At 49.5% G+C, this 27908-nt stretch overlaps 1 protein-coding gene across 4 annotated transcripts in view; it reads left to right on the top strand.

Moving 5' to 3' along the window:
* The window catches only part of CD276 (CD276 molecule), an 82008-nt gene extending 55133 nt beyond the window's left edge, over positions 1-26875 (top strand). For 3 of the 4 annotated variants that reach the window (XM_031956643.1, XM_031956642.1, XM_031956641.1), the window contains exons 2-8: positions 9320-9425; positions 11592-11942; positions 12524-12820; positions 15096-15230; positions 20559-20600; positions 23306-23341; positions 25117-26875. In XM_031956643.1, coding sequence (XP_031812503.1) covers positions 9365-9425; positions 11592-11942; positions 12524-12820; positions 15096-15230; positions 20559-20600; positions 23306-23341; positions 25117-25142 — 948 coding nt within the window. In that variant the 5' untranslated portion in view covers positions 9320-9364 and the 3' untranslated portion in view covers positions 25143-26875. The remainder of the gene's footprint in view (positions 1-9319; positions 9426-11591; positions 11943-12523; positions 12821-15095; positions 15231-20558; positions 20601-23305; positions 23342-25116) is intronic. The other variant, XM_031956644.1, reaches the window with a different exon arrangement.
* The last annotated feature ends 1033 nt before the right edge of the window (positions 26876-27908 follow it).

Genomic DNA, 27908 nt, shown 5'->3' with positions numbered 1-27908 from the left:
ACCCATCCCTCTGTCAGATGAAGCAATATTTATAAAGCACTTTGCACACGCCTGGAACATAGCCCGGCTTATTAATAAGGGCTTGTTCCCTTTCCTCCCTTCTCTACCCTGCTCCCATCCTCCTCCTCTGCCCTAGTAGCTCTTGCATTTTCCTCTTCCTCCCCTTTCAGGGAGAGTGATTGGATCGAGCTTTTTTTCTTTTTTATTTCTTAGAGCTCAAAAACTTGTTTACTCATTTATTTTCTTTCTCTTTTTTCCTTTAACTTTATTTTTATTAATATCTTTTTATTTTCAAAACACATGCAAAGATAGTTTTCAACATTCTTCCTTGCAAAATCTTGTGTTCTAAATTTTTCTCCCTACCACCCCTCCTTCCCTAGACAGAAAGTAATCCAATGTAGGTTAAATATGTGCAATTCTTCCAAACATATCTGTTGGATTGAACTTTCAAAGGCATCGGTGGCTGCAAGTTCATAGAACCATGGACTTCTAGTCTGGACCTAGACAGACTTTACAAATATCCTCCAACCTGTTCCGATTGCAGATACAGACACTGTGACCTGGAGAAAAGGCATTTCTTGCTTAGAGGCATAGGGCAGATTAGTGAGTTTACATTTAGAATGAAGACTTCTCCAGTTAAGGGCAGTAGCTATAAGGGGGCATGGACCTGGGCCTCCTATCAGCCACTCACTCTGCCAACCAGTTTTTAGATAATGGGGCAGAGGTAGGGAAGGAGACGATCTGGGCCCGTTTTGGGGGTAGAGAGATTACCCGTTGTCCCTGCTTTTTGTTGGACATAGAGCATGAGCCAGCAGCTCTTCCTGCCCTCTCTGTGCTGCCCATTTCTGCTTTCCCTCTCCTCCCTTACCTCATGTTTCTCCTCCAGCTCTCGGTAATCTGGTTAGAGGGACCACTCTGGATGAAGCGTATGGGCTGGCAGCTTAGCTGGGAGACCGAGGCCCGTGCTGCCCTGTTACTTCTCATAGCTTAGCTCTCATTTTGAGGCTACCTGTGGCTCATTCTAATTGTTCCCTTGGGATCCCTCCTCTTCTGCTACATGTCCATATTTTTTCCTAGAGTTCCATGACCTCCATCATATGTTTTAAACATGGCTTACAGTAGCATGTATGGCCTACTCATACCAACCAGGCTTCTTTCCAAGGATCTTTAGGTCAACTGAGATTCGGCTGTGCCATGATTCACAGTGATATGAAAATAAGTGTTTTGTTTAAAAGATACGGTTTTGAATTAAAAAGCACTTTAATTTCTGAAAGTTAGGCCCGGTTTTTTTTTAAATACAGTTTTGTTCCCCTTTTCCTACTTAATTCCGGGCCTAGCTTACAATCTGTGTGCCATATCCATCCAAAATACAGATCCCAATGGCCTGATTCAATGGATTTCCTGTCTAACTGTAAGTCATATTTCTAAAGAACATTCATTCTTCATCCACTTGTTTTTTTCCCAGTGTGAAATGGCAGGCCAGAGTTCTTCTGAGTAACCATGGATGTCAGGGGTGAGGTCCTGTAGTGCCCTGGGCCTTAATGTGCAAAGCAGAACACCATTCATAAAAGGGGCATTTGGAAAACAGAACTGTATATTATTAGGAAGATTAATCTAACAGCATGTGTAGGGTGACTCAGAGTGTGGAGAAAGAACATGGAGGTGGGGAGAGCAATGAGGAATAAAATAGGTGAGATGACAAAGGCTTCTACTGGGATGATAAGGAGGGAAGAAGGGATGGATGGATGGATGGATGGGTAGACCGGTAGGCGGATGGATATATGGATGAGAAAGATGATAATAATACAGAGGTAGCATGGTATAAGTAGAGAGAGAATTAGTTTTAGAATTAAGAAGACCTGGGTTCAAGACCTGTCTCTGCTACATGCTGCCTGTATTGGTAAATGACTTAACTTCTCAGTTAACCCTAAGCAACCAACCCAAAGGTTACAGAAGCAGAGAAAGTACATGTGTACTGGAGAGGGGGTTTTTTCATCCGAGAGTTACCTATATTAATGAAATCCCAGGTCTAGTACCTATTCCTTAATAATAACAATAATTATATATGATATTTATATAGCACTTTTAAGATATGAAATTTAATTTTCATATGTTAAAAGTATGAAATTTAATTTTCTGCATTATCTATATCAAGGATTCTCTATAATCTGTCTCTCTGTCTCTGAATGTATGTCTGTCTTTTTCTTCTTCCCTCCTTTCTCTTTATTTCGCTCTCTGTCTCTGTTTCACTCTATCTCTGTCTCTTTCCCTCTTACCCTTCTTTTCTTCCTTCATCCTTCCCTCCTTCCCTCCCTCCCTTCTCTCTCTCTGTCTCTGTCTCTTTCTGCTTGTCTGTCTCTGTCTCTATCTTTTTCACTTTCGCTCTCTGTTGTCTCTGTTTCACGCTGTCTCTGTCTCTCTTTTTCTTTCACCCTTCTTTTCTTCCTTCATCCTTCCCTCCTTCCCTTCTCTCTCTCTGTGTCTGCCTCTGTGTCTCTGTCTCTCTCTGCCTCTCTCTCTCTCCCTCCCTCCCTGTCTCTGTTTCTGTCTTTTTTTCTGTTTTTGTCTGTCTGTCTGTCTCCCTCTCTATCATTTTCTCTTTCTGTCTGTCTCCTCTCTCCCTGTCTATCTCTGGAGGGATAGGATTGGTGATTGGACTGAGCCTGAGGAAACTTGAAGGAAGAGGGAGGAACCGAGGGGGGTTGTCTCAGACTTAGTCTGTTGATCTAAGATATAATCAAGGTTGTTCCTTTATAACCCTGGGGTGGGTCTGGGGATGCCTGGGAGGGAACCCTGGAGGAAATAGCAGCTTTCCTCCACTCTGCGGTGGTCCCTTGTCAGGCAGGATGCGGTGGCAGCCAAGGAAGCAGTCATGAATGGAGAGGGAGCAGCGGCTGGCTGGAATGGTTCTGCAGCATCCGGCTTTTGAACAGGAGGTGTCCGGGAGGAAGTGGGCTGGCGATTAGGTCTTTCCGGCCTTGGACACCTGGGCAGCAGGCTGGCTCCTCACCGCGGAGTCTGTCAGTGCTGACTCAGCCACTCAGGCTCCCATGCCTATGTGATTACTATGGCCGCTTATCAGTATTGATTTCTGTGGATTGATACTAGTCCCTAGTGATTCGCTTTAATCAGTAAAGCTAACTCCATTTAGAGCAAGAGCAGTTCCTGCCTGTTGTAATTTCATCCCTGTCCCTGGCGTCAGCAGCTGGGGGTGAGGGTAGGGGGGGCGGTGCTGGGGCTTGAGAGCTGGGTCTGGAGTTGGGATAGACCTGAATTCAAATGACTAGCTGTACAATCCTAGGCAAGTCATTTAACCTCCTCCTGCCTCAGTTTCTTCTTCTGTAAAATGTGGATAGCACCTACCTCCCAGGATTGTTGTGAAGACGAAAAATGGGAGAAGCACCTTAGAGTAATATATTATTATGATCCAAACATAGCAAAAAGAAGCTCTCAAAGTATGGGGTTGGAGATAGGATGCTGTATTCTTTTTCTAATTTTATCCTTGACTTGCTGTGTGACCCTGAGAAAAGATACTTCCTATCTCTGAGCCCCTGGGGAGGAGGGATTTGGTGGTATTAGTGGTAGAGGGAAGGGAAGGGTTTCTATCCTTAGCCCCTGCTCTGGAGGTTCAAGTCAAACCAGGTAGAGAACCCAGAGCTTCTGGAGGAAATATTCTAAGACCAGCTAATGATGACTGCCTCAGATCCACTGGAACTGATCTAGCCTCAGAATGACTAGTCCCTGATCCCATTCTTTCTTCCCAAGCAATTCTTGACCAAATACAAGGAAGTAGCTTTTAATATTCTTTATTATTTCCCTTCTGGAAGGAGAGCCGGATGTCATTAAAGGAGGGGAAATAGGTAACTTCCTTTTCATCATGCTCTGTTAGATAACTTTGGGGGGATGGCAATGGGGGTGGGAATCTTTTCCTTCCTTCTTCTCCCACCCCTAAACCTCTCCCAGAAGTTGCTGATCTCTGTCTCTGTCTCTCTCTGTGTGTCTGTGTCTCTGTTTCTCTCTGTCTCTTTTTGTCTCTCATCTTTTTTCTCTGTCTCTCTCTGTGTCTCTCTCTCTCTCTCTCTCTCTCTCTCTCTCTCTCTCTCTCTCTCTCTCTCTCTCTCTCTCTCTTGCCATTGTGGGCTTTTATTACCTGAAGGTGGAATGGAAAGATCACATTGGAAGTTCTGGTTCCAGCCTTGTCACCACCCAGCTCTGTGATCTTGGGAAATTGCCTTACCTCAATTGTAAAATGGGGAAATTGAGTTAGATCCCTTCTCAAATCTCTTCCAGTGCTGACATTCTATGATGGTGGGTTTTTATTCTTCAAGGCTGTGATCAGTTGCCAGCACTCTTTGAAGCCTTCCATGATCTATTCCATCCGGAAGTCATCCCTCCCATCCCCTGCCTTTTAAAAATTGGCTCCATAACTCTTGGACCTGGAATTGACTCTAAAGATGGTTTAGCCCATTCACTTAGTTCACAATTAAAGAGATTAAATGATTGATTTGCCCAAGGTCACACAGGTGACCTTTAATAACAGAGACCAGATTTGAAACTAGGGCCTCTGAATCTAGTCTTTTCTGCAAAATCGAACTCTTTAAACTTAATAACAGATCAACTCACATTCTAATTCTCTGTGCATATGACTTCTGGCAAGTCAACTTAACTTCCTTTTACCTCAGTTTACTTATCTGTAAAATGGAGATAACATCCTCCTATTTTCCAGGCTTCTTATCAGGCTCCAACAAGATCATTTATGTGATCTAAAGTTCTGTATAAATGTCAAGTATCATTAGTATTGTTCTTCTAGAATGGAAGCTTCCTAAGAGAAAGCATAATGTTTTTACTAGCACCAATACATTTGATTCTTTAAAAAATTGTTTTTAAATCTTTTTTATAATGAATTTAAGAAACAACACATTTTGCTGTAACAAAACACATAGACTCAACAAATGTTTGTTTTATTGTTATAATTGTATTGGTCTTTGGTCTGTGTGAGGGTGGAATTCTAAAATCATGAGCCTGTTTTGGTAACAAATATATGAGAACTCATATGTTCAAATGAGTTGTCTCCTTCACAAATAGCCCCCTGGCAGGCCATGCCCTGTCTGTCAGAAAACCAGTCTTGTTACTAGATTATTATGTCTGATATCTGGGGTGCGTGTGTGCGTGCGTGTGTGATTTTTTTTTTTTGGTGGATTGAAGCAGAATAATTTCATTTTTTTCTATTTGCTTTCTTGCATGTGATTTATTTCTGTTTGTCACCTGGTTGCAGGTGAGAGACAGAGATGGCATTGGGGTGGGGTGTGCTCTGTCCATTCTAATCTTCTCCTTGCTGAATCATTCACAGTTCACTGAACATTTTAAATCTCAGGCCTATAAAGGAGATTATTATAGCCCTTCCCCCTTTTAGGTCTCTCCAAGTCTACCACCCCACTTAGACTATAGAGACCTTGTCTTGTGGCCCAAGCCTTTCAGAGGTGCCTAGGAGAGAAACTACTTCTGACTCAGCAAGCAGTTATTAAGAATTAGCTCTAAGAAGCAGCATGGCACAGTGTACAGAGAGTTGGTCTTGGAGCCAGAAAAACTTGGGTTCCAGTCCCAGGGAAATTAAGACTTGTCCACGTTCTCATGGCTAATAGGGTGAGCCGTTGCTGATCTGCTGAAAAAAGGTGTGTCTTCTCACTGGGAGTTCCCTTAGAGCAGTAAAATCCCAAGTTTAACTTCCCTCTAAATGTGCAGGTCGCCATATTGGTGCTGGAGATACAATTCAGTAGTCTCTGTTCTTGATGAGTTTTTCCTTCCGCTCTGCAGTGGGTGAGCTTGGGGGTGGAATTCACTGAGTTTAATTTGCCACAAGGATAGGATATGAAGTGGAAAGAGAAGACGTAGAGCCGTATTTCTCTGGGAGGATTTGAGGAGAAAAATCAACGGGCTTTGGGGTTCATCCCTTTCCCTATAGAGCTTCCCCAATTCCAACCCATCTGCTAAAGGGATCTTTGCAATACGCAGGTCAGACCACGTGGCCCTCTACTCAGTAAACTCCAGTGGCTTCTCCTTACCTCCAGTCAAATACAAAATCCTCTTGTTGACATTTAGAGTCCTTCTTTACTTGGCCCCTTCTTGCCTCCCCAGACTTCTTACGCTTCACCTCCCTTGTTATTTTCTAGATCATATTGTGTTCATATGATAAATCATTTGGCAAGGAAAGGGCAGTTATTGATAAGGGATCAATATACTGTATAATCCCTTCCTGGGACATCTGTATTTAACAGGGGTTTCCTAGAGATATATTCTCTTAGCCCAAAGGAATGGATGGTAGGAGAAGGGCATTTATTTGTCATTTATTCATTCACTTATTCACTCCTTGCATAGTGTCTGAAATTCTAATATTAGATTCATAACTTGGAGTTGAGCATTGCCCTTTAACAACCTTGGGAAAGGAAAAAGATCCAACAAGTCAAAGCAGATAGTGGAAGTAATAACGACATGGATGTGGTTTTTGATGGCATGAATCTAAGTGTACTTTCCAGTACTAGGGAGGTGATAGTCTGGCTATCTGCTCTGCCCTGGGAAGGCTGCTTTTTGAGGTTACTGTTCATTTCCGGCCACCACATTTCAAGGCAGACTTTGAAAACATGGAGTAAACATTTACCCAAGATGATGTTTAAATGGGCCACATGAGAATCATTTCAAGTAACTGGAGAAAGAAAGATGCGAGCGAGACAAAAGCTGCGTTCGTGTAACTGCTGGGCTGCTGGGGGGGGGGGGTGCCGGATTGGGGCTCGATATTGGGCATCGGATCTGGACTATCTGATGGTCTGTATCAACGAATGAGGCTCCCAAAGGGACGGGGGCTTCTTCACTTGGGACTCTTGGAGCAGGGGGCTGGACGGCCCATTGAGGTCCTCAGTTAGAACTGGGAGGGATTCTAGAAACCATCTAGTCTCGTCCCTCCTATAAAAACAATTTGGAAATGTTTAAAATTAAAAAAACAAACTCAGTTTGCAAGGATTTATTTTTTCTTCCATATGGAATTTCTTCTGTTACTTCTCTGTCAGGAGGTGTGACCTATTCATTTTACACATGAGGACACTTTGGCCCAGTGTCAGGCAGTGACTTGTCCAAAGTCACAGATCTAGTAAGTGGCAGATCTGGAGGCATTCCGACCCCAAAGCCCTGGATTCTCCTTCTTCCTCTCACGTTTGAAACAAAATCCCTATAGTAAGCTCTGCATACATTCTCTCCTTTTACCTCCTCTCTCTGTCTCTGCCCCATCTCTTTTTCTCTTTTTGTCTTCCTCTCTCTTTCCCTCCGTCTTTCTATTTCCCTCCTTTTCTCCTTCCTCTTCTACTTCCCTCCTCCTCCTCCTTTTTCTCTTCCTCGTCTTTCTTATTCTTCTTCCTTCTTCTCTCTTTCTCCTCTCCTCCCTCCCCCTTTGTCCCTCTCTCCTCTCCTCTGTCTCCTTCTCTCCATCTCTCTCTGTCTCTCTCTCCCTCCCTCCCCACTCTGTCTCCCTGTTTACCACTCCTTCCCTCTCCCCCTTCTCTCTGTCTCTCTCCCTCCATCTCTCTCCCTCTGCCTCTCTGTCTTTGTCTCTTTCTCTGTCTCTGTCCCTATTTCTGTCTCTTTTTGTCTTGTTTCTCCCCCCTCCCTCTCTCCTCTCTCTCTCTCTGTCTCTCTCCTTCTCTCCATCTCTCTGTCTCTGTCCCTATTTCCCCCCAGTGTGCCCTGTCTCTCTTCTTACCCCCTTTTTCTTTGACGCTCTGGAAGGAGCTGTTTCTAGACTGGGGATCCTGGAGTGTGGGGACTGCCCTATTTGCCCTCTCCCCCTCCTGAGTCCTGCCCTTGCCTTCCGGCCCCTTCCATTCTGCTTCTCTGCGGCACCTCTGCCCCTGCCCTCACTGACGCTGAAAGTGGGTCTCCATCCAAGCCAGGCTGCTTTACCTGGGCCCTTGTGTGTCACCAGAGCTGGCACCAGGAGGAGGCGGAGAGTGACGGCTCCTGGAGAGCCTGCCAGCAGTGTCCCGGCTGCCTCCTCCCCGGCAGAAGGTGCCCAAGGCTCGGCCTCCTCCTCCCTCCCACCCTTCTCTCCGGAGCAGAGATGCTCGCTGTCAGAATCTGCACCTGCTCTGGCTCCCGGGCCCGGGGGGTGGGCTTCCCACAGGCCCCACCTGGCTTTTCTACTATGGCCCTTTGCCAGGCCCTCAGCATGCGTGGTTCCCAGGGGTGGGATGGCTTAGGGTCAGTGTCTTCTTGGAGAGCTTTCCCCCAGGCTTCAATCCAGGATCATTGAAGTCTAACTTCTTTTTTGGCCCCGTAAAGTACCCAGGGAGGAAGTCCTTACACCAATACATATGAGCACCTCCTCCGCCATGCATGATCTTAAGATAATGGGGACAATTGGGGGGGGGGGACCTTATAGATATTCCCTTCGTTTTACAGATGAGAAAAGTGGGACACAGAGAATGGTTGACAGTTGTTCAGGGAACTTAGAGATTAATACTAATAATAGCTAACATTCATGCTATATATATTTCTCAGTTAGTCACAAACTGTGAGGTAGGTGCTATTACTATCCCCGTTTCTATAGATGAGCAAACTGATGCTAAGGGACTTGTCCAGAGTCACCGAAATAGCAAGTACCTGGGGCAGTATTGGAACTCGGGTCTTCCTGGCTCTATGGGAGTATCTTTCTCAGGGTCACACAGCCAGCATATGACAGAAGCCAGATCTCCTTGACTGGCCAGACAGCCAGTCACAGGGATGGTCTGTGGAGCCATGGGAGAGGGGTATTGATGGGTAGGTAGATGACAAGTCTGGAGTCAGGAACACGGTGACCCTGGGCACAGTCTCAGTTTCCTTATCTGTCAAATGGGGGTAGCATTATCATTGGACAGCATTGTTGTAGAGATCCTATGAAAGGACATGCAAAACTTTGTAAACGGTAAAGCGCTATGTAAACATGATAGAACAGCCATGATTATTGCTGTTATCATCATCACCTTCCCCGTTTCTGTTGGGATGTTGGGAGACAAGCTTAACCCATTTAATTCAACCCATTATTCTGTATCTACGTGTCTGTGTTGGGTACAACAAGAGAAGCTCTGCCCTCCAGGAGCTTCTTCCTCCAGCTTCTGGGGGCTTCTAGCACGGAGGGCCCCCTGGCAGCGAGGGAAGGGACCTCGGGAGTGAAAGGCTTGGGTTCCTGGCTTTGGGGAAAGCTGCGGTTTTCAGCTGGTTTGAATGTGTTGGGGGGTGGGGGTGGGGTGAGTGGGGGTCCCGGGGTGTCTCCCAGCTTCACTTCTTCCTTTCCCAGACTGGGGCAGCGTGACGGGGTGTGGATCCTGGCCTGGCCCAGAAGATGCTGTGGCCATGTGTCCTGGGCCCGGGAATTGGAGTCTTGCTGCTACTTGGCATGACAGGTAAGACCAAGGGGGCAAGGAGAGTCCTGGACCTCGGGGGTGGTTGGTGATGGGGGGGGTCCTGCCAGGTGGGGGCTGTGGAGCCAGACTCTCCCCTGCTCATTAGGTGCATGGGTTGGGCCTATCACTCTCCTACCTGCTGTTAGATGGGGATAATTACCCCCAAGTAACCACCCACCAGCAGTCTCTGAGGTTCAGGAAAGGTAATTTCTGCGAAGGGTTTTGCAAATGCCCAAGTGCTGCCCAAGTGCCGCATGGTCATTGAAAGGCAGGTGGAAAAGGGGGTGGGGATCTGGCTCCGAGGCCGGGAGAGCTTGGGGTCGGGCTCCCTGGGACTGAGGGTCGGGCCAGGCCGTCCTTCCTCAAGGCCTGGGCCCTTCTGGGTTCTCAGAGGCACGGGCAGGCATTTCCTCCTGTACCAGCAGCGTCCCAGGGTTAGCACGTGAGGGAGGAGGGGGGGCCTTGGACTGAGGGAGAGCTGTCTCCCTACGCCCTGTCTCATCTTCTACCTGAGCCTGGGATAAGAGGGAGCAGGGTGTGTGTGTGTGTGTGTGTGTGTGTGTGTGTGTGTGTGTGCGCACTGTGGGGTGTGTAGCATGTGTATGCATGTGTGTGGTGTGTGGATGCTTGCATGCACTGTGGGGTCACATGCATGTGCATGGATGTGTGCATGAATGCTTGTGCAAGGTATGCATGTGTGGTATGTGCTTGCATGTGCATGTGGTGTGCATGCATGCACGAGTGAGGTGTGTGCATGCACTGTATGTCGTGTGCATGCATGCACTGTGATGTACACCCATGTGTATGTTGTGTGAGTGCATGCATGCATGAGTGAGGTGTATGCATGCACGTGTGTGTATGTCATGTGTGCATGCACTGTGATGTGCACACATGTGTGCATGTGTATGGGATGTGCGTGCACACGGATGTGGGGTGTGCATGCTTGCGTGTGCAGTGGTGCACGCATACATGCGAGTGTGTATCTGCATTGCATGTGACGCGTACATGCATGATGTGGGCATGCTTACCTGGAGGGTGTGTGTGAGCTAGTCCAGCCCCTTAACCAGTTCTGATTAATGTGCTGCAGACCTCGGGGCTTCCCTGAGCCTTTGGCATCCCCTGGTGGTGGAAGAAGGAAGGAGCTGGTCTTGCTGCTTTCCCAGGCCCGCCTCCTCCCTCCCAGAGATGCTCTCCCGTCAGAGTTCTGCGCCTGCTTTGGCTCCTGGGTCTGGGAGGGGGACTCGGACACACCCCTCGTGGCTTTCCTCCCATATGCTGTTGCCAGGCTCAGGGCCTGGGGGTCTTGGGCCTTGGGATGCATCGTTTTCAGGGGTCTGAGTCCCCAAGGGAAACCCCTGAAATGTTAAATGTTTCTACACGTTGGGAATAGAGAGAGGTCCTTCCCCTCTGAAAGGGTCAAGAGCCTGAAGAGCAGGGATTGGGGAGGGCTGTGAAAACCCCGAGGCTGCCATACTGCTTTCCTGCCTCCTGCTTCCTCCAGCCCCCGGCAATGGGGCTCATTTGTGGCCCCCTGGAGTCCCAGAAGGCCTGAGTTCAGTCTTCCTTTTGGGGCTCGCTGCTGGGTGACTCTGGAGAAGCCGTTTCTTCACTCAGGGCCTGAATTTCCCCCCCCCCCCACCATGGAGTGAGAAGGCTGGCTACCCCTGGAGGTCCCTTCAGCTCCCTGATCTGACCCCCCTACCCCCTGGGCAGGGGAGGGAGGAGCCTCTGGCTTCCTTCTCAGAGAGGCCTGAACGGAGCAGCGAGCCGAGCATGCGAGGGCCCAGGCAGGCCCAGTTCCAGGTCCTGGGCCACCGTGGTCACTCTCAGCCCAAGGGGAGTGTAGGTCCCGTGTGTGGAGACAAGGCCCTCGATTTAAAGCTGGGGAGGATTTTGGGGGCCAGCCCTCAATTCTGCAGTTAGGGAACCGGAGGCTCCAGCGCATCAGTCATGATCATCGGTTCCTCGGTCTCCAAGTCCTTGGCTTTCTCTGTCACACCCGAGGGCCTCTTGGGGAAATGCAAGGAAGCCCGTTTGCTTTCAGGTGGGGGATGGGGGGAGGCAGTGAGTTGCGGGGCGGGGAAAGGGGCCGTGCCCTGGGGCTCGTGAGGAGGGTCTCCCGAGGCTCAGAGGCTACCCCCCATTTCCTCCATGTCCTCCCTCCAGGTGCGGTGGAGATCGTGGTCCCCGATGACCCGGTGGTGGCCATGGTGGGATTGGACGCCACCTTACCTTGCTCCTTCCTGCCCGGGCCCAACTTCAGCCTGGCCCAGCTCAGCCTCATCTGGCAGCTGACGGACACCAAGCGGCTGGTGCACAGCTTCAGCCAGGGCCAGGACCAGCTGGCTGACCAGGGCGGCTTCTACGCCAACCGCACCGCCCTCTTCTACGACCAGCTGGCGCAGGGCAACGTCTCCCTCCTGCTGCGCCGGGTGCGCATCGCCGACGAGGGCAGCTTCACCTGCTTCGTGCAGGTCCAGCACTATGGCAGCGCCGCCGTCAGCCTGCAGGTGGCTGGTGAGGCGGGGGGAGACCCGGCAGGGAGGCGGGCCCACGGAGGGTCAGCGGGCTCCGCTCCGATCTGTGACTAGTTTTTAATGTTCTGATAGCTTTCAGTATGATTGGCTTCTTTTGTATGTTGTTATATGCGTCCAGAGAACATTATTCTAAGGAGTTTGGGGGCTTCAGGAGATTGCAAAAGGGGCGTGTGACCAAAAAGGTTAAGACCTTCCTGGCTGTATATGCAGGACCTTCCCCTGGCCGTCCCAGCCTCCTGGCCGTGTATCTGTAGGACCTTCTCATGGCCGTCCCAGCCTCCTGGCCGTGTATCTGTAGGACCTTCCCATGGCCATCCCAGCCTCCTGGCCGTGTATCTGTAGGACCTTCCCATGGTCATCCCAGCCTCCTGGCCGTGTATTTGTAGGACCTTCCCATGACCGTCCCAGACTCCTGGCCGTGTATCTGCAGGACCTTCCCATGGCCGTCCCAGCCTCCTGGCCGTGTATCTGTAGGACCTTCCTATGGGCATCCAAGCCTCCTGGCTTTGTATCTGTAGGGCCTTCCCTAGCCTCTAATCCATGTTCTCTGTTCTTCCCCAGCACCCTACTCCAAGCCCAGCATGTCCCTGGAGCCCAGTAAGGACCTGAAGCCAGGAGACACAGTGACCATCACTTGCTCCAGCTACGGTGGCTACCCCGAGGCTGAGGTGGTCTGGCGGGACGATATGGGGGGAGTTCTGACGGGCAATGTGACTACCTCCCATCTGGCTAACTCCGAGGGCCTTTTTGATGTGCTCAGTGTGCTGAGGGTCACCCTGGGGGCCAATGGCACTTACAACTGCCTGGTGAGGAACACGGTGTTGCAGGAAGAGGCCTCCGGCTTTGTCATCATCACAGGTCAGTGGGCGGCCAGGGCTTGGCCTTGGGGTTGAGGCAGGTCCTGCCCCTTTGGACCAGACGTTTCTAATTCTGGCCTTCTGGGTTGGAGTGGGCTTGGTGGGCTATTCTCGACCACCGACTCTTCAGTTTAACGGAGTGGCCAGAGGGCCAGCTGTGCAATTGGGAAGCTTGGAGTTGGAGCCCTGCCTCAGGCACTTAGCTGGGTGACCCTGGCTATTAACTCTTTTCCTTATCTTTAAAATGAAGAGATTGGATGTGGTAACTCCTAGGATCCCTTTCAGTTTAAATTCTATGACACTTAAAAGCAAAAAAAAATTAATTTTACATTTTAAGAATATATAAATAAAATCTTACTTATATATTCTTAAAATGTAAAATTAAATTTTTTTGGGTTGACCCAGGAAGTGGGCTAGTAGTAATCCAAGTCTGGGAAGAGAGAGGGCTTTAAGAAAGTTTTCAAGGGGAGATCTGATTATCTGTAATGAGAGGGGCCAGGGCCAGGGACTGGGGGCTGTGATTTCATTGGTGGAGGGAATTCTCAGGTGAGGAAACTCTTGTTACCGATGTAGGTCACCCTCCTCTCTGAACTTACAGTCTTCTTAGAGACTTGGCAGCCGTCCCATGGGTCACATGGCTAGAATATGTGAGAGGGGCCCATGAGCTTGCGACTTCTTGGCTTTAAGACCAGCCCCCTAAAACCTCATTAAATGAGAAATGGATCCTAGTGACGGATACCTTGCCATGGTGTGGAGATGACTTTCTGTAAAGTCATCCCAGTAGACCACAAGTCTGGCTGGAAGGTCTTTGTGTCCATTCCCCTGGTGGAAAGTCACCAGCTGTTTGAGGACTGACCTAGCCAGTGTGTCCTCACAATGGCTGAAGGGTTATAGTTGCTCTTGGGTCCTCCGCTAAGTGTACTGAGAGGCTGCGATGTGTGCTCCATCCCACTGGACCCCCAGGTCCTTCAGGCACAGACCAAACACTCTCTCAGTCCCCAGCTTCCATTTGTACAATGCTCTTACTTTCGTGGCACTTTCCTATCCATTATTTCACTTATAGATAGAACACAAAGGGCCTTTGGAAATGGGTGCTTCTAAGATACTGGAAAACAATTTGACCTCTAGAATAGGTTAAATGTCACATTTATGCTGCCCTTTTTCATTGTCTCTTAAATACTTTTGTAAGATTTTAAAAATAGATATATTTTGTTTTTATACTGTATCAATTTCTGAATATATTTTTCTACCCTTTCTCACATACTCAATGAGCCATCTCTTGTTAGAGAAAGACAGGGAGACACACACACAAATACAGAGACAGAGACAGACAGAGACAGAGACAGAGAGAGAAACAGAGTACAGAGACAGAGAGAGAAACAGAGACAGAGACAAAGAGAGACAGACAAAGAGAGAGAGAGACAGAGAGAGAGACAAAGGGAGAGAGACAGACACACACACAGAGACAGGGAGAGACACAAGGACAGAGAGACAAAGAGAGAGACAGAAAGAGACAGAGAGAGAGGAAGGGAAGGAGGGAGAGGGAGAGACAGAGAGAGAAAAAAGAAGAAGAAAGAGAGAGAGAAGAGACAGAGAGAGAGAGAGAAATACAGAGACAGAGAGACAGACAGAAACAGACAGAGTCATAGCCAGAGACAGATACACAGAGGGACAGAGAGAGACAGAGACACACAGGGAGAGACAAAGACAGAGAGACAGAAATAGAGAGAGAGAGAGAGATACAGAGAGACAGACACAGAGAGAGAGAGGGAGGGATGGATGGAGGGAGGGAGAGAGAGAGAGAGAGAGAAGGCAGTTTACAAACAGTCATTCTTTCTACCTACTATTCTACCTATTGCCCAGCCTCATAATGCCAGGCTGTCAGTGCGCTGGGCTCCCCTGCCTGGGACACACTTTACAATTAGTCTTACCCACACTTTATAATAGTGTACCCACTATAAGAGTGAGAATTGTTAATGGTTCTTTCTTCTCCTTCTCTTCCTTCTTTCCACCCTCTTTCTCTCCTTCCTGTTCTCTTCTTTTCCTCTCTCCCTTCCTCCCTTCCTCTCTCCCTTGGAGGGAGGCTGCTCTGGGGAGGACTGGTCCTGGCTGCTGGGAATTCTCTGATGATTTAGCCAACCCAGAAAGGGTTTCTGCTGGGTTCTGGCTCCTTGCTCCCCTCAAGGAGGTGGGTGATCTCTGCCTTGTGTGTGTCTGGGAGGGCTTGGGACCTGAAGGGCTCTGTCTTCTCTGTCTCATCCATCCTTCCTCTACAGGCCAGGTGATGGCGTTCCCTCCCGAGGCCCTTTGGGTAACCGTGGGGCTTTCTGTCTGCCTCCTGGGGCTGCTGGTGGCCCTCGCCTATGTGTGCCGGAAGAAAATAAAACAGAGCTGTGAGGAGGAGAATGCTGGTGAGAGTCTGGGGGCAGGGAAAAGGGGTGTGTGATTGATAGAGGGGGGATGGGGATGAGTGTGCAAGTATGCGAGCATGTGAGTGTGTGAGCATGCCTGAGTGTACAAGTATGTGAACATGTGAGTGTGCAAGTGTGACTGAAAATGGGTGTGAGCACAAGTGTGAAAGCATACCTGAGTATGCAAGTGCTTGAGTATACCTGTGTGTGCAAGTGTGTGAGCATATGTGTGTACAAGTGTGTGAGTGTATGAGCATGTGTGAGTGTGCAAGTATGCCTGAATGAATATACACTTATGAGTATGTGTGAGTATGCAAGTGTGTGAGTGTGCAAGTGTGAGCACTGTGAATGAATGGGTATGTGTGTCTGAGTGTGGAAGTGGGCTCCTGGGGGATCAGGAAGTCTGGCAGGTTGGGACAGCGGCGGGTGGCCAGGGTGGTCAGGGCTGGCTTTAGAAGCAGCAAGAACTGGACCTGAGGCCTGCAGCTGGACAGAGCATGAGTGAGCTCCTCAAATTCTGGGAGCTGCCATTTTCCTGTCTGTAAAATGAGGGCAATCTTGGGCCACTGAGAGCCCCTGGGGTCCTTTCTGCTTCTTGGTGCTGTCTAACACCCTTGGATCCAAATTCCACAAGCCTTTATCCAGCTTCTAATAGATAGAGTCAAGGAGTATTAGACAGGGCCAGTCCTAGAGTAAAAAAGATCTGGGTTCCAGTCCTTTGACCCTTTGGCTGTGGGATCCTCAGCAAGGGGCAACTTCTTGGTGGCCCAGACATTACTTTAGGATTCTAAGTTCCAGGTGAATCGTTGTTTTTATTAGTGGAGGGAGCTCCCACACTGGGAATTCCCTGAACATAGGATGTCACAGGTTTAGATCAGGTGAGCTGAGGACTTTGGGAAAGTCAGTGCAGACAACAGGGAGGAGGGCGGGCAGTGAGGGAGTGTGAAACTACACTGGAGGAGGATGGGGCATAGGAAGGAGAGATATTCTGTTGGCTGGGATGGACTGGCTTCCAGTGTTCGTGGTGGTCCTGTGGAGGGAGCTTGCTCTGCTTGGCCACAGAGGGCAAAGCTGGGACTCACCAAGGGATCATTTGGTGATTGACCTGCATGGACATTCTGCACCCAGCTCCTCGCTACTGGGCAGGTTCTGTACCCAGCTCCCCGCTGTGGGCCTGGTTATGCACTCAGCTCCCTGTTACAGGCCTGGCTCTGCTGGTTCTGCACCCAGCTCCCCGCTGCGGGCCTGGTTCTGCACCCAGCTCCCCGCTGTGGGTCTGGTTCTGCACCCAGCTCCCCGCTGCGGGCCTGGTTCTGCACCCAGCTCCCCGCTGCGGGTCTGGTTCTGCACCCAGCTCCCCGCTGCGGGCCTGGTTCTGCACCCAGGTCCCCGCTGTGGGCCTAGTTATGCACCCAGCTCCCTGCTACAGGCCTGGTTCTGCTGGTTCTGTACCCAGATCCCTGTTGCGGGCCTGGTTCTGCACCCAGCTCCCCACTGTGGACCTGGTTCTGCACCCAGATCCTCACTATGGGCCTGGTTCTGCACCCAGCTCCCCGCTGCAGGCCTGGTTCTGCACCCAGCTCCCCGCTGTGGGTCTGGTTCTGCACCCAGCTCCCCGCTGCGGGCCTGGTTCTGCACCCAGCTCCCCGCTGTGGGTCTGGTTCTGTACCCAGCTCCCTGCTACAGGCCTGGTTCTGCTGGTTCTGTAACCCAGCTCCCCGCTGCGGGCCTGGTTCTGCATCCAGCTCCCTGTTACAGGCCTGGCTCTGCTGGTTCTGCACCCAGCTCCCCGCTGCGGGCCTGGTTCTGCACCCAGCTCCCCGCTGCGGGCCTGGTTCTGCACCCAGCTCCCTGCTACAGGCCTGGTTCTGCTGGTTCTGCACCCAGCTCCCCGCTGCGGGCCTGGTTCTGCACCCAGCTCCCCGCTGCGGGCCTGGTTCTGCACCCAGCTCCCCGCTGTGGGCCTGGTTCTGCACCCAGCTCCCTGCTGCAGGCCTGGTTCTGCACTCAGCTCCCCGCTGTGGGCCTGGTTCTGCACCCAGCTCCCCACTGCAGGCCTGGTTCTGCACCCAGCTCCCCACTGCGGGCCTGGTTCTGCACCCAGCTCCCCGCTGCGGGCCTGGTTCTGCACCCAGCTCCCTGCTACAGGCCTGGTTCTGCTGGTTCTGTAACCCAGCTCCCCGCTGTGGGCCTGGTTCTGCATCCAGCTCCCTGCTACAGGCCTGGTTCTGCACCCAGCTCCCCACTGTGGGTCTGGTTCTGCACCCAGCTCCCCGCTGCGGGCCTGGTTCTGCACCCAGCTCCCCGCTGTGGGTCTGGTTCTGCACCCAGCTCCCCGCTGCGGGCCTGGTTCTGCACCCAGCTCCCCGCTGCAGGCCTGGTTCTGCACCCAGCTCCCCGCTGCGGGCCTGGTTCTGCACCCAGCTCCCCGCTGTGGGCCTGGTTCTGCACCCAGCTCCCTGCTACAGGCCTGGTTCTGCTGGTTCTGCACCCAGCTCCCCGCTGCAGGCCTGGTTCTGCACCCAGCTCCCTGCTACAGGCCTGGTTCTGCTGGTTCTGCACCCAGCTCCCTGCTGTAGACCTGCTTCTGTACCCAGCTCCCTGCTGTGGGCCTGGTTCTGCACCCAGCTCCCTGCTGCGGGTCTGGTTATGCACCCAGCTCCCCACTGTGGGCCTGGTTATGCTGGTTCTGCACCCAGCTCCCTACTGTGGGCCTGGTTATGCACTCATATCCCTGCTACAGGCCTGGTTCTGCTGGTTCTGCACCCAGCTCCCCGCTGCGGGCCTGGTTATGCATCCAGCTCCCCGCTGCGGGCCTGGTTCTGCACCCAGCTCCCCGCTGGGGGCCTGGTTCTACACCCAGCTCCCTGCTGTGGCCCTGGTTATTCACCCAGCTCCCTGCTACAGGGCTGGAAGTGTGCTTTTCTGATCTGTTCTCTGGGGCCGTTCTTGCTTGCTACTTGCTCACACATTTAGCTCCCTTTTCATCAAATTTTCAATGGCCTTTTTTTTCTGCTCATGTATATTATTCTTCTAGTTCTATTTTGTTAAATCCAGCACCAGTGGATATTCTCTTCCCATGTTTTCTGAATTCTTTATGTAGATTAATCCTACTGCGTAATTTATCCCAAGTTCTTCACACACTATAGTTTGTTCAGATACTCCTTAGGGCACAGACTTTGTTTTTATTTTTTTCTTCCATGTTTATATATATATATATATATATATATATATATATATATATATATCAGATCTTTGTATATCTTTGACCATACACATTTTTTTATGAATCATGTTGGGAGAAAAAAAACAGAACAAAAGGGAAAAACCACAAGAGGAAAAAAAAAACAAGAAAAAGAAAAAAAAGTAAACATAGCCTGTGGTGATTTACATTCAGTCTCCATAGTTCTCTCTCTGGATGCAGATGGCACTTTCTATCCAAAATTTATTGGGATTGCCTTGGATCACTGAACCACAGAGAAAAACCAAGTAATTGCACAATCTTGCTGTTATTGTATACAATATATTTTTGGTTCTGCTGGTTTCAATCAGCATCAGTTTGTGTAAATCTTTCCAGACTTTTTCTAAAATCAGCTTGTTCATCATTTTTTAGAGAACAATAATGTTCCATTATTTTCATATACCATAATTTTTTTCGCCATTCCCCAATTGATGGGCATCTACTCATTTTTCCAATTCTTTGCCACTACAAAGAGGGCTGTCACAAACATTTTTGCACATGTGGGTCCCTTTTCCTCCTTTAAATCTCTTTGGGATACAAGCCCAGTAGAAACACTGCTGGGTCAAAGGGTGTGCACTGTGTGATAGTCCTTTGGGCACAGTTCCAAATCACTCTCCAGAATGGTTGGATGTGTTCATGTTTCCACCAACAATGTATCAGTGTCCCAGTTTTCCCGCATCCCCTCCAACATTTATCATTATCTTTTCCTGTCATCTTAGCCAATCTGAGATAACTTTGACCTTCTTGATGTCTATGCCCAATAGTGAGAACTAAACATTGTCCTTCTCACTTCAGATAAAGCAGACCCAGGCTAAGGAGGGTGAGTTAGTCTGGAAGGGGCAAAGCCCAGCCCACAGGGAAGCAGTGCCAATGAGTCTCGCGGGGAAGGGCTATGGCTCAGAACGAATCACACTTTGTGCCCTACTCCCCTCCCTCTGGCATTTATCTAGCTATAATTATAGTTATAATGGGTGTGTTTAGTGGATTGGTCTTGTAGGTACTGGGCAGGGGAAGACTGGGCAAGGATTCCTGGAAAAGTGGGTATTCAAGCTGAGTCTGGAAGGAAGCCAAGGATTGTAAAAGGTCTGGATCAGAGAACCCCCCAGGAGTGGGAGAGAGCTAGTGCAAAGGTGTGGAGGTGGGAGAGGACTTTCAGAGTCCATCTAGGGCCAGCATTGCAGATTGACAAAGTCCTAGGATTGCCCTGCTCTGACTTTTGTGTGGCTAAGGTCACTTTGTAGATCTCTGGCCCCATCTAAACCCCCCTAAATCCTGGTTTACACCTTACCAAGTACACTAGGAGCTCCCTTAGGGAATAAGCTTTCTCTAGCAGAGTATAAGAGAAAGGATATCCATATCTCTATCTATACATTTACCTGAACACACACATATATATATATATATATATGTATATATACTTGTGTGTGTGTGTGTGTATATATATATATATATATATATATATATATGTATGCATATACTCATTTGTGTATATTTTGGTGCATATAATTTCCTCAAGAAATTTAATTTTTTCCTTTAATACATCCATCAATCATTTACTTATTTTTTAAACATTTATTAAAATTTTTTTGAGTTCCGATTTCTCTCCCTCCTTCCAGTCTCTCCCCAATCCATTGCAAAGGCAAGCGATATGATATCAATTATACATGTGAAATCATGCAAAACATTTCTATATTACAGGCTAAATATATAATGAAGAAATAAATCATGGATGAATAAATGAAGACTGGGTGGATGGAGGAGTGGATGAGTGAATTAATGAATAGATAGGAAAGAAAGAGAAATGAGTGGGTAGGCTGGACAGATGGATAATTGAATAAGAGTTTCATGGGTGGGTGAGTGAATGCATGAACGAAGCTGGAATGAAAGGGTGGGCAGATGGATGGCTGTGCCCATCCAGGGGACTCTGGACACTGGTAACAAGGAATAGAACCATTTAAAACTCTGGTCTCTGCCCCCTTTCTTCCCTATCTTCAACTTAATCTGTTTGGTGCATGCCCTGGTGGGGAAGTCAGTACTCAGAGAAGGGCTGAGGAGGAGAAAGATCTCTGACCACTTCTGTTTTTCAGGGGCTGAGGACCAGGATGGAGACGGAGAAGGGTCCAAGACAGGTAAGTCTAACCTAAATACTGTTCTTGAGTGAGTCTGAAGGAAGAATGGAGAGAGGGGAGATAAAGCAAATATTGAAGAAAAGGAAAGTTTTCAGTGTTGGTTGAAGTCAAACTCCAGAGTTCAGAGCAGTCTTGCTGCCAATGCCCGTTTTTAGCTCCAGCCTTGCTCCAGCCCTTCTCTGATGTGTCTCTTTCCTGATAAGCAGGAACTCTCAGACATTAGCACATAATGTGACATTATTAAATATAATGACTTTTAGCATAGACTATGAAGTGCGCCTGTGCTTTAGGGTGGAAAATTTGAGTTTAATCCTGTAATCAAAATAAAAATAAATCAAAGGAATCAATATTATTTGATTTCCTTTTCATTTTTAATCTATGAGCCACTTATTTGGATCTGACTGGGAGCACAGTTGATAGAGGTTGGAGCGTCCCTAAATCAGGAAGACCTGAATTCAACTTGCTTGAATCCCACATTTACTAGCTGTGGGACCCGATCCGCTTTAATTTCCTCAATGGTAAAATGTCAGGGTTGAATAGATGAGCCTCCCGGTTCTAAAATTATGTGAACGCGCCTTGTAGCATAGTCTAGCATCCTGGGCAAGCAATCAGGAAATATGGCCTTTCAATCAATCTCTTCTGTGGATTTCCTGACTTTGGGTAGTCATTTAACATTTGTGTCCCATTGTTTAAAATGAGCATGATTAACTACCTCTTCTGCCTGCCTCCCAGGGCTATCTTGAGGATAAAGTGAGATCTCATTTAAACAAGCAAAATATATAGGAGAAAATGAAAAATATAATGATGATGAGTTCCTTGATGTTTATATGGTATTTCCAAGCACATTATTTACATTATTTCATTGGATCCTCACAACAATCCTAGGAAGAGGGTGCTATTATCAGCCCCACTTTAGTTGAGGAAACTGAAGAAAGTGACTTGCCCAGAGTCCCACAGTTAATGAGTATCTGAGACCATATTTAAAGTAGGGTCTTTTTCCAGGTCCAGTCCTTTATCCACTACACCATCTAGCACAAAGTGCAGGGCCGGGGACTTAGGGTCAGGGACTGGACCTGTGATTTTGGAACTCCTGGGTGAGGAAACTCTCCCTGCCAATGCAAGTTGGCTTCTTCTCTGCTGCTCACAGTTTTTGAGAGCTTCTTGGCAACCAGGAGGTTCCCTCACATGGCTAGTATATGAAAAAGGCAATACTTGAACCCAGGCTTTCTGGGCTCTTAATTTATTGTACCATTACATGGGACACAGTAGGTGCTTTTGTGTTGTTTGAATGGGTGCAAAAATCTTTTAGAAAAAACAAAGACAGAGATGGGTCACCCATGCTCATCAATCAGCTTCTTTCCTGCACATCTTAGCATCCATGGGGTCTCCTGCAGGGATCTTGCCCCCTTCTTCTTCAGGGCAACTAGAAGACTCCTTTCCTGCACATCTTAGCTTCCCTGGGGTCTCCTGAGGGGATCTTGCCCCCATCTCCTTTGAGGTGACTAGAAGGCTCGGTGTCTCAGCCTTGTATTTCATGGCTTATTTGAGACCGAGGAACAGCAGCCGCAGCCCTGGATGGCTAATGTTCCCTCCCGCACCATTCCAAAGATGGAATAGGAGAAGATTGATTTCCCAGGACTGCTGCAAATGAGACCCATTAATTTTCTCGGGCCCTTAGCACCAGGGTGTGGCAGCTGCAAAGACAGCCCCATTCACGGGGGAGTAGCCCTCATTTTTCATGTTGCTCAGGCAGATGTCGTGGGAGGCTCAGAAGGGCGGGAGAGAAGGGAAGCTGAAAGCGAAGGATGTTTGCCCAGAGAGAAGGTACTGAGGCTCATCTTACAGACAAGCCAGTTCTCAGCCATCCATGAGCCCCAGGTTCAGAGGGAGAAATTAGATAACCGAAACCCATCAGTGACTCCAGACTCATTCATTCCTCTCATGCTGTACATGGGCAGCACTGTGTACCTTCCGTGCCCCAAAAGGTACATCTTGGGGAGATGGGGTTATTATCATCCTAATCTTGTGGATGAGAAGACAGTCCCTGGGCAGCCAAGTGTTACATGAAGAGATACGCAGGTTTAGAAGGAAAATGGAACCTGTCTCCTGGCCTTCCCACAACCCGAGTTCCAATCTCAGGGCTGCCCCTAACTTACTTGTTTAATCTTTGCCTCTCTGAGCTTCAGTTTTCTCACCTGTAAAATGGGGTTTTGGATTATATGACCTCTAAAGTCTTTGATTCTCAACCAAGAGCTCACCAACTGTTCCGGGGAGCCTGTATCTTCTCCTTACCCCTCCTCTTCCCTCTGTGTCCCATCTCCATCTACAAAAGGCCTTTAATCCCTTTCTACTTTTCTCTTCAAATCCATGTTTCTTTCCTGAACTTCATTTTTTCCTCCTGTAAGTGTTTGGAGAGGAAGAATGTTCCCATGGATAGGAGTCAGGAAACCAAGTTTTGACTTGAGATTCTTATAATTATTAGCTCTCTGGCCAAGGGCAAATCAGTTAGTCTCTCTGAGCCTCAGTTTACTCATCTGTGAAACACCTGCACCACCAACCTCACAATGGATATGTGAAGAATGGCTCCTGGGAACCCTAAAATGCTATAGAAATATGATTTGTTATTAATAAAAATGAGGAAATTGGGCTAAATCTCTAAGGTCTTTTCCTGCTCTGACTTTCTGTTTTATAATTCTCTTTTGCAGCTCTGCAGCCTCTGAAAAATGTGGACAATACAGAAGGTAAAGTTGTCAGGAATTCAGGATTGGGAGAAGGGTTCTCTCTTAGTGTCCAGGGTGCCCCTGAAATAGGAACACAGTGGTTGACTGTTGGGTTTGGGAGCCATGGGAAACCCATTGATTCTGGGCATACTGGCGGGTAGGGTGGGGATGGGGGAGGCCTGAACAGGAAGCATTGAATATTAGTTGGACTTTTCTGGGAGTTTGACAGAAGGGAAAATTGGAAGATAGGTTGAAGGGGTGATAGGGTTCAGTGTGATACAGCAGAAAGGATGTTGGGTTTGGTGTCAGGTCCTGAGTTTGAATTCTGGCCCTGCCACTTACCATTTGTGAGACATGGGGCAAATTGGGTCATCTGTCTGACCTGGATTTCCTTGACTGTAAAATGGTGGGTTGAGAAGAGGTGACCACTAAAGTGACTAAATCTAAGGTGATCCCGTGTTCTTCCAAAGCCAGAATCTTGCCCCATTCTCTTTACTGCTGCCTCATTCTTTAGTCCTGCTTTATGTCTCCTCCTGTCTATGGGCCAGATGGAAAACTGTAGAGTTGGAAAAATCCTGGGGTGTCTCCCAATGCTCCCCCAGCTTTGTGACCCATGCATCCAGTGCTGTTCTCATCTAGTGATTCCCAATCAGCGAGAAGCATGGGGTTCTCCTGATACTGTGGTAATGAGACCAAGCGCTACTGGGGAAGTGGAAGAGCTGGAGCTCCACCTGGGAGCTCTTGAGTGTTCTTTTGACAGTCTGGTTCTCTTCCTCACCTGTACTCTGCCCCACCTGGCCCAGAGAGAAGCAGCCCTTGATAGGACCACTATGAGTAGGAAGCTCCCCGACGGTGACTTTACACTGGCTGGGCACTGTGCTGGCTTACTGGGCAAACATTTTGTCTACTCCTTGGCTCATGACTCCTTGGCCCATGGCTCCCTGTCCCCACCCCCGCCCCTAATTTCTGGCCTTTCCCGACACGCTATTAGACGTTTATCCTTCTCTTCCATTCCAAACCTGTCACCCTGAGGTGACATGGAGGAGACAGCATCTTCACTTACAAGCAAATAGCCAAGTTTATATGTCCACAAGGAATATCAGTCAGAATGTAGAAACATTTCCCCATGGCTGACTTCTGGGGCGTGTTTTGTTTGACTCTGATATGAACTCTGGTGTAGGTGATAAACCTGAGCTCTGGGAGGGTCAGTGGGCAGACCTGGGAGTGGAGCCAGGGGTAGCCACTTCAAATGAGCAGACAGTTCTAATGTTGCAACAGGCAGTTCTCTATCCCCTGCTGAATGAGGGGGACGGGAGTGTACATGACTGTGTGGGCTGGTGTGTAACTGGGCCCCAGAATGGGAGCCCTGCCAGGGTGCTTGCCTCTGGTTTCACGTGCCCATCTCCGAGCTCCAGCTTTGTTAGCCCATTGGTTGGCTTCTAATCCACCCTATGGCCCTTTGAGCCAATCAGGAGTAATGTCTCAGGTGCGTGTAACTTCAGGATATTGAGGCAGGTAGTTCAGGTCTTGCTTTGCTTCTGAGGAAAGTCATTGCTAATGGCAGAGCTAGGATTCCAGGCCATGTCTGCCAACCCTCAGTCCATACCCTTCCCGCTATCCCAGCACTCCCCTGCCATAACTGGCTGGCCCCCAACTCCTCTTAGAGTGTTCCAGGGGACTCTGGAACCGCCTCCGGGCACACAGGGACCAGACCCAATTGATGTCAGGCTCCTTTCACCCTAGAAGTTCACCATGAGACTGCTCACATCCCTCCCTTTGTTGTCTCTCTCCCCTAGCAGATGAAGGGCAAGAAATCGCCTGACCTTGAAGGCTAGACGGTGTGTGTGTGTGGGGAGGCTCCTCCAGCCACGGACGCCTGCTCCGCCTCAGACACTGCAGGAAGCTGGGCCCACCCTCTGCCCGTGAGCCTCTGGGCTCCCCCGCAGACCCGCCACCTTGCTGCCTCTCTGCCCAGTGGGTACGATACACAGTCAGCCTGCTGCCTTACTTCTCTGGTGGACACGACAAACAGACCATCTCACTGCCTTATTTCTCCAGAAATGATACATAGACTGCCCCTCTGTCTTATTTCTCCGGTGGACACGATAATAATAGCTCCTATTCCTGTAAGTGTTCTAAGGTTTACAAAGTACTTCCTTCCCAACAAGCCCCAGGAGGCTGCGCAAAGATCACCCCCATTTTAGAGCTGAGGAGCCCGAGGCTCAGAGATGTCCTGCCGTCCACTCTCGTCCAGGGTCACAGAGACGCATGGGGCTGCCTTGTTCCTCTGAGGGATCCCGGCCGCCGCCGGCCCCTGCCTCCCTCCTCTCCCTCCAAGCCCTGGCTGTTACCTCCTCTGCCCTTCAGATGCAGACAGGGCTTTGGGGGCTTTCTCTCGCTGTCACCACGGGGACTCCCACAGCACCCGCAGGCAGAGGCTTCAGGGCGTGCGCATGTACCCACAGTGTGCACACACTCTGAGCTCCACAGCCTCCTCCCCCTTTGCACCCATGTTTGTGTGTTCGTGGGAAGCGGCTCCATCTAGGCCGCAGCGCACCAAAGAAGGAGGGAGCAGACATCCTGCACACGTTCAGGCTCTGTCCCCACAGCCCCCATTGGGAGCCGCCCGGACCCCTCCCCTCTGTTCCCAGAGTCCCACCCCACCGGGGAGCTGCGTGCTGGTCATGCTGACTCTCTGGGAGCCGGGGGTCAGGCAGGGAAGTGACCCCGGAGAAAGCGCAGCCTGAGTGTTGGGGTGAGCCGAGGGACCGCCCTCCTGCCACCTCAACCAATCCTGTGTACCCAGACCTCTGGCCTAAAGGCCCACATTTTTCACGGTCTCCACACTCATTCTCTGACTTCCCCCTCGCCCCCACGCTTTGGGGTCCACATTTGGGCGTATAGTTGAGCTATGGGGCCGACTGGGAAACCAGCCAGGAAAGCTCCAAACCCTCTTCCCACGTTGGCAATGCCAGTCTCGGGCAGCAGGTGTCAGCCACGGGCCTTGAGCCAGGAGCCACACCTCTGGCACAGCTCTCAGGCAGTGACGTCACTGGGGCAGATTCTCCCTTGCCCGGGAGCTGAAGGTCAGTGCCTTGTGCCCCGGTGGAGCAGAGCCAACCCTGGCAGCACGGGCATCTGGCCGGTCTGACTCTTCCTGTTTGCCTTAAGTACCCCGGGGCAGACTGGGCAGACATTGCCCCCGTGGGGCTGGTGCTTCCCGGAGGAACAGCCACCAATAGGTGGCACTCCTCCGGCCTCAGGCTCCCTCTTCCCTCAAAGGTTTTGCCTTCTGCCCAGGGGCAGCCGGAGGTCTGCCCTTTTCTCCAGTTGGGCAGGATGAACCCCTGCTCAGGCCCAGCCCAGACGAGGGGAAGCGGGGGGCTTTCTAATTTAAATGCTGGAATCTGGGACATTTTGTACCTTGGTCATGTGTTTTAGGAAAAATAAATGCTTTGTTTTTGTTGAAAGTTTGTCTAATGTGTGGTTGGGGCAATGAGGGTTTCCTTATACCAGAAGTTCTTAATCTCTATGTGCCATGGACCCCTGTGACAGTACGTAGAAATCTGGACCCTTCCCAGAACCATGTTTTTTTTTTGTTTTGTTTTGTTTCTTTTTTTCCCTGAGGCAATTGGGGTTAAGTGACTTGCCCAGAATCCCACAGCTAGGAAGTGTTAAGTGTCTGCGATCAGATAAACTCAGGTCCTCCTGACTACAGGGCTTGTGCTCCATCCATTGCACCACCCAGCTGCCCCCCAGAACCATGTTTTTAAATAATTGAAGGAAACCCTAGATTTCAGCAAGAGTAAATTTTTTTCCCATTCAAATTAATGAACCCCTGAAATCTTGCCCAGGATCTGCAGGTCCCAGGTTAAAAAACTGATACTTTGTTCTGGGTGTCAGGATATCTGAACCCCATTCCTAACCCCAGGTCAAGAGTGGAAGTAAAGCTGATGATGGTCCAGAGGTTTGAACATCAAACATCTCCTCAGTTAGGACTGTTTGCAGGCAAACTCGATCAAATTCCATCTAGTTAACGGAAGCAGACTCTGCACAAGGCACTGGACGAGGCACTGGAGGGGGAGAGACAAAGTAAAAATCAGTTCTGTTCTCAAGGAGCTTACGTTTGGGGGTTAAATATAGATACAGTAAGTACAGACACAATCATTTAAATGGGGAGGCAGAAGAAGTCATGAGAGGGCTCAGGGAGGGCTTCTTGTAGGAGGCAGCGGGGCTGGCTTTTGAAGGGAGTCAGGATTCTGAGGTTTGAAGTGAGAGATGGAACTATTCAGGACATGAGAACTGAGAGTGCTGACATAAGGTGGAAGGCTGATTTTAGGGAACCACAAGGAGGCCAGTTTGGCTGGAACGCCAAGTACGGGGAGAAGAATTGTGAATATAAGTCTGGAAAGGGAGACCTAAAGCCAGACTGATCGTGGCTTTCAGTGCCTACGGAGGCCTTGGTATTTCTGCCTAGAGAGGATGGGAACCGTAAAAGATTCCTGACTGGGGGGTCGACAAGAAAAGGTTTGAGCTTTAGGAAGTTATTTGGAGGGTGGAATGGGTAAGGGAGAGACTGAAAGCCAGG

This window comes from Sarcophilus harrisii, chromosome 2, assembly GCF_902635505.1.
Source record: "Sarcophilus harrisii chromosome 2, mSarHar1.11, whole genome shotgun sequence".
NCBI classification, from domain to species: domain Eukaryota; kingdom Metazoa; phylum Chordata; class Mammalia; order Dasyuromorphia; family Dasyuridae; genus Sarcophilus; species Sarcophilus harrisii.
This window is presented reverse-complemented; position numbering and strand designations above follow the sequence as displayed.